The sequence below is a fragment of the Hippopotamus amphibius genome, chromosome 12, assembly GCF_030028045.1.
Source record: "Hippopotamus amphibius kiboko isolate mHipAmp2 chromosome 12, mHipAmp2.hap2, whole genome shotgun sequence".
NCBI classification, from domain to species: Eukaryota; Metazoa; Chordata; class Mammalia; order Artiodactyla; family Hippopotamidae; genus Hippopotamus; species Hippopotamus amphibius.
In genome coordinates this window covers 21,763,313-21,769,952 of record NC_080197.1, presented here as the reverse complement: position 1 = coordinate 21,769,952, position 6,640 = coordinate 21,763,313, and the positions used below count along the sequence as shown (strand labels likewise).

Here is a 6,640-nt window from a genome sequence, read left to right as displayed (position 1 = left end):
GTGGGGAGTGTCTCTGTATAGGGCAAATCTCTGGGATGCGAGATCAATTTTTTTTTCCCCAAAGCCTCTTTGGAGGAGTGAATCTCTATGTTTGGGGGAAGGATCTCTGTCTTGTCTTTGTTCTGCATCCTATCATGATTTGGAGGGTCTGTGTCTGGGAGAGGGCTCTATGGAAAGGTTTTCTTGTCACAGTGGCTGGGGGGGAGTGGGGGATGCTTCAGGTTAGGGCAGCGGGTTTCTGTCGGTTTCTGCCAGGAGGGCTCTTGGGGGAATTTAAGAGGGTACCTGGGAGGGATTACAGCATCTCTGTCCAATGCAGTGGAGGTTCCCTATCTAGAGAGGAGCTTCTCAGGAACTGTGAGGTGCTGGGGGTGAGGGTGGGGAGAGGTAGGGGGTAGAGGGGAAGCCTGTCTTGTCCTGGCAATTCCAACTGGTTAAAGCCCTCAGGCCGCCCTACTTGTGCACTGACGTGAGCTAATCTAGAAATACAGCAGGGGAGGAGGAGACTGGGGTTCTCAGAGAGACTAGGTCTTGGGAAGGGGTCACTGGGAGCCCCTTTCTTTCCGCTTCCTACAGATTCTCCCCATCCCACCCCCAATCTTAGCCACTAGTCCTCCTCCACCTAGGCTGGGACGGCCAGGTCATGGAGACTGCTGTTTGCTGCTTAAGAGTCTGGGGCAGGAGCCCAGCTGGGAACACGCTGAACCACAGACCCTCATGGAGACACAACTACTAAAGGATTCCTACAGGCAAAAACACCAGCAACCCATTCTGGAACACATATACACATACATCCCAGCACACAAGCTCTGTGCACACACGGGCTCAGATGCATGCAAAACTACACATTTACAGAATAGACACGGTTACCAAATCTCACCCTCGGAGTCCACTCAAATCTAGCCCGTAGCAACATCTGATACAGTGTCGGTCTTTGTCTCTGGGTCTCTCTTCTACTCACACACACGCAACTCACTCAACAGAAACAGTCTACGTGTTCACAGCCGGGGCAGCCGCGGTGCTGGCAGGGCCGAAGCTCACCGCGCTCCTCGGGGCCCTGAGCCCTCTGCGAGCCCTTCTGTCCTCTGTGCCAGGCACTGGCTGCGCCCCTCCGCGGCGTGGGCATTCTCAGACCCACCTCGAGGCTGTCGACAGGTGCCTTCAGTCCTATCTCCTTCCAGATCCCCAAACGAAAAGACGGCGAACAGCCAACGTTTCGCCTTCATTCTGCACATATTTGGAAAACGGTTGGTGGCCAACAACCCTCAGAATCACTTCCATCTTGGCGTCCCCGGACGGGAGGAGACAGTCCCAGTGACCGAGGCCAGGGCTGAGCCTTCTCGAGAGCCGTCCTCCACTTCTGCCGGACAATTCTGCCTTCAAGTGTTGGTGATGGGTGCCAGGGAGACAGAGCGATGCCTAGACGGCCCGCGCTGCTGGAGACAGGTAACTGTCCTGCTGCCTTTCTGGGAGTCTCGACCAGTCCTCGGCCAGAGATCTGGGACCGAGAGGCTCCCGGACTCTGAAGGGGGTAGCCAAGGGACCAAGAGAACCGGCTCGCTCGGGCCCCCTCCCTCCCTGCGGCCGCGAGGTGGGAAGGGCCAGGATCGGAGTTTAGCACCTCCCCCAGAAATGCAGCACTCGGGTCCCCACTCCGTCCTCCGCACCCCTCCTTCGCTCCCGCTCCCTTCCACGGGCGCCCTTCTCCTGTCCCCATCTCAGTTCTCCAGAGTCCCTTGGTGCCCCCTTTCTCTTCTCCTTGCCCCCTCCTCACGCCTCGTGCCTGCCGGAGTTTCTCCCTCCCCAGCATAACCCCACACCCCCGCCACCGCCTGATTCCGAGGGGCGGGAGCGCACTGGGCTGCGCGCGGGTGGGGGCGCCGCGCCAGTTTCGCGTAGCTGCTCTGACGCCGCCGCCGCCGCCGCCCTCCGCAGCCCAGCCGGCGCCCCGCGGCAGCTCCGCAGTGCACTCGCCGCCGCCGCTCCGCCAGCCCCGCTGCCCGCCCGCCGGGTCGGCCCTGAGCGAGCCTCAAACGCCAGCCGAGCCGGTCATGAGCCAGAGCGCCCCGGGGCGCCGCGGGGACAGCGAGCGAAGATAGCGGTCTTGCGCCCCCCTGGCCCTCGCCGCCTTGCCGCGCGTCCCCCGCGTCCCCAGCCCCTTCTGCCGCCTCCCCGGGCCCCGCCGCCGCCATGGCCACCCTGCTCCGCAGCAAGCTGTCCAACGTGGCCACGTCCGTGTCCAACAAGTCCCAGGCCAAGGTGAGCGGCATGTTCGCCAGGATGGGTTTTCAGGCGGCCACCGACGAGGAGGCCGTGGGTTTCGCTCACTGCGACGACCTCGACTTTGAGCACCGTCAGGGCCTGCAGATGGACATCCTGAAAACCGAGGGCGAGCCCTGCGGGGACGAGGGCGCCGAACCGCCCGTCGAGGGAGACATCCATTACCAGCGCGGCGGTGGCGCGCCCCTGCCGCCCTCGGGCTCCAAGGACCAGGCCCTGGGAGCTGGTGGAGAGTTCGGAGGCCACGACAAGCCCAAGATCACGGCGTGGGAGGCGGGCTGGAACGTGACCAACGCTATCCAGGTGAGCGCGGGATTCCCAGCTCTGCCTGCTCCCTCCCCCCACCCCCCACCCCCCCAGTTCTGCGCACCAGGCTCTACACGCAGCAGAATCCCATGGAGATCGCAGCCTCAAGATCCCCTCCTGTACCCGGAATCTCGCCTTCCCCCATCCCTCCCAGCCCTGCTCGGGGATCTACGCCCCCAGGCGGTGTCTCCCCCCATCATCCGGCCAGCCTCCCGAGTCCTCGGCCGCTGGACATCTAGGCTGAGTTTCGGTCAGAGACGCTTGCCCCGAGACCCTGAAAAAGCGAGGGAAACAGGAGGAGGAGGAGTGGGGAGGGGTGAGGGAGAAAGAAAATCAGGATTGGAAGGAACGGTATCGCCTGGGTCTCAGGAATGGATTCACAGCTGCATTTTCGGCAGAAAAGGAGAGGGGGAAATCGCTGAGCTGAGAGTCTCCTCCCCCGACACACACGGCACACACGCATAGACAGCGCGCATGTACACAGGCAGGCACACACGCCCACAGCCCCCCTCCCCAAGAAGAAACGCCGCCACAGGTGCACACGACATACATCTATATATAGACCATAGAATTATCCTCAAATGCACCTTCATACACCCCTACACCTCCCCCACACAGAAACACATACCTGTGCATACCAAGGACACACACATAAACCCGTTTGAACATAACACACACACACATGCACAGCTTCATGTATACAGGATCCACCCGCTTTCTCAGGTGCAGCCCTGTCGGGGACAAACAGGTATACACAAACATGCACACACACACGTTTGACCACACAAGCACAATATGGTCCCTGGTACGTCAGCGTTACCTGTGCACAGACTCACCCCTCTTGCCCGAAATCCCGGCTACACCGCAAAAAGCTCCTCCGCGTGTGACCCTGGCGAAGCCGCCTCCAGATGCTCTGAACCGCCTCTGGTCTCCAGGCCCGCTACCCCGTCACCCCTACTCTCACCCCTCAGTCCCCGCCAGGCGGCGCCGGACTCCGCCGGGAGCGGGTTTGGAACCTGCACAACGACCCCGGGAGCTGGCGAAGGCTGGCAGGCCGCAGCTCGAGATGCAGAGCCGGCCTTAGGCCCAGGTATCCCCGGGCCCTGCGGCTTGAGCCCCATCCCCCACCCTAGGAGTCCCCGGAGCGCACGGTCGTTGGGGCGCAGAATGTGGGTTTCCCGGGAGCTGAAGGCCGAGATGGGGTTGTTCCAGGACCCGGGCTCCGCGGGGCTCCTCGGGGCGCTGCTCAGTAAGTGACCGGACCCGAGGCACCTCCCGCTCGAGGGCCGGGCCGGACGGCCGAGAGCAACCAGGGACAGGGGGCACCGCACCAGCTTCGTTTGCCGCCCGCGCCTTCACCTGGGTCATCTTTAAAGGCCCCGTTCCGGAGGCCTGGGGGGAGGCCAGGGCGGAAGGCTGGAGGCCTGCGAGCCTCGGGAACCCTGGATTTCGTTAGCTTTGCTTCCCTCTGTGGGTTCTAAACCCGCCTTCCACAGCTCTGCCCGCCCGATCCCGCAGCTTCTGGTTATTGACTCCCACTTGACCTCGCCTTTCACAAAGCTCTTGCGCTTTCCCCGTAGGGCCCTAATCCTGCTCGCCTCTACCACTTAGGTCCCCCTCCTTAAGGATCGGTCTCTCCGCCCCACTTCCGGCCTGGCCCTAAGACTGCCCAGCCCTGCCTCCCCAGCCCCGCGCCTCTGGCCTCACCCCACCCAAAGCCCTTCGCCAGCAAACCCTAGGTTCCCTCTGTTCTTGCCTCCCTGCCACTTGCCCCACGCTCAGTCCTTCTTCCTCCCTACCCTGTCTCCTTTCCATCCCACTGCCGCTTTTAACGGTTTCCTTCTCCAGCTCTGCCCTTAGGCACCTGCGCTTCCCTCATTAGCTTCCTTGCACCCCATTCCAGCCCCACCTTAGACTCCGTGTCCCCTTTTCCTAGTGGCTCAGGCCCCTCTCTCTACCTTTCTCCTCGCCCTTTTCTGGCCACGCCCCCTCCAGCCCTTCCTCGTCTTTTTGCCGAACCACCTCCAGGTATCTCCTCGTACCCCTTACCTCTTTGCGGCTTGACCCCAAACTCAGTCCCCTCCCCACCTCCCAGCCATTAAATACACCTTTCCTTCTCAGTTCCATCCTTAAACACCTCCCTCTCCATCTCTGCCTCAACACCCAGGCTCCCCATTAGACCGTTCTACGCCTCCACTCCAGCCTATCCTCAACCTCTCCTCCCAGTGACTTAGGTCCAGTTCTCACTTTCCTTGGCGCCCCCTTCCGGCTACACCCTTACGTCACTCTTCCAGACCCCCTCTTCCGATACCGCATCCACTGAGCGCCCGGGTCTGGTTGCCTCTTGGCTCCGCAGGGCATGTTCGTGCTGGGCCTGCCCTACGCCATCCTGCACGGCGGCTACCTGGGATTGTTCCTCATCATCTTCGCCGCCGTGGTGTGCTGCTACACCGGCAAGATCCTCATCGCATGCCTGTACGAGGAGAACGAGGACGGCGAGGTGGTACGCGTGCGGGACTCGTACGTGGCCATCGCCAACGCTTGCTGCGCTCCGCGCTTCCCCACGCTGGGCGGCCGCGTGGTGAACGTGGCGCAGATCATCGAGCTGGTGATGACTTGCATCCTGTACGTGGTGGTGAGCGGCAACCTCATGTACAACAGCTTCCCGGGGCTGCCCGTGTCGCAGAAGTCCTGGTCCATCATCGCCACGGCGGTGCTGCTGCCCTGCGCCTTCCTTAAGAACCTCAAGGCCGTGTCCAAGTTCAGCCTGCTGTGCACTTTGGCTCACTTCGTCATCAACATTCTGGTCATTGCCTACTGCTTATCGAGGGCGCGCGATTGGGCCTGGGAGAAAGTCAAGTTCTATATCGACGTCAAGAAGTTTCCCATCTCCATTGGCATCATCGTGTTCAGCTACACGTCGCAGATCTTCCTGCCTTCGCTGGAGGGCAACATGCAGCAGCCCAGCGAGTTCCACTGCATGATGAACTGGACGCACATCGCCGCCTGCGTGCTCAAAGGCCTCTTCGCGCTCGTCGCCTACCTCACCTGGGCCGATGAGACCAAGGAGGTCATCACAGATAACCTGCCCGGTTCCATCCGCGCCGTGGTCAACATCTTCCTGGTGGCCAAGGCGCTGTTGTCCTACCCGTTGCCCTTCTTCGCTGCTGTCGAGGTGCTGGAGAAGTCGCTCTTCCAGGAAGGCAGCCGAGCCTTCTTCCCCGCCTGCTACGGCGGCGACGGGCGCCTCAAATCGTGGGGGCTGACGCTGCGCTGCGCGCTGGTTGTCTTCACGCTGCTCATGGCCATCTACGTGCCGCACTTCGCGCTGCTCATGGGCCTCACCGGCAGCCTCACGGGCGCCGGCCTCTGCTTCCTGCTGCCCAGCCTCTTCCACCTGCGCCTGCTCTGGCGCAAGCTGTTGTGGCACCAAGTCTTCTTCGACGTCGCCATCTTCGTCATTGGCGGCATCTGCAGCGTGTCCGGCTTCGTGCACTCGCTGGAGGGCCTCATTGAGGCCTACCGAACCAACGCGGAGGACTAGGGCGCGAGCGCGTGCCCCCGCCGCGCTCGCTGCGCTCTACCCTCTTCCCACCCACCTCATCTTCACCAAACCCCTGCGCCCCGCCGCCGCGCTTGGGAAGCCAAGCTTTAAATATCTCTGGTTCCTAGTTTCGGATTTGGAGGGTTGGGGGAGGGAGGGGATAGGGATCTACAATCCATCGTGTCTGCCTTTCTGTTGTCCTTTCTTTTCCACGACACCCTGGTTTCAAGGGAGGCGGGGGCGTATCTGTGGGCAGTGTTTTCTGTCCTTCCAGGAGGGGCCCCGACACTCTGGTCCCTGTCACCAAGGGGGGGGGGGTGGGAAGGGAGGGAGAGGGGGCGCAGCTCGCAGGCGCAGAAACTTGACCTTGGGGGGACATTTCACAGCCATCAGTGCTCGGAATCTGCAGCGTCCAGCCATTTCCAGCAAGAGCGCTTCCCATTCCGGAGACATTCAACCCTGCAGCGGGAAAGGCTGGCCGGGAAATCCGTTTCGCCTGGGCGATTTCCT

At 61.8% G+C, this 6,640-nt stretch overlaps 1 protein-coding gene across 1 annotated transcript; it reads left to right on the top strand.

The window, feature by feature from the left end:
- Nucleotides 1–2,190: 2,190 nt before the first annotated feature.
- SLC32A1 (solute carrier family 32 member 1) lies at nt 2,191–6,130 on the top strand. Its single transcript, XM_057703974.1, has 2 exons — nt 2,191–2,583; nt 4,943–6,130. Exons 1-2 carry the CDS (start codon nt 2,191–2,193, stop codon nt 6,128–6,130), a joined length of 1,581 nt encoding a protein of 526 aa, XP_057559957.1.
- Nucleotides 6,131–6,640: the final 510 nt, after the last annotated feature.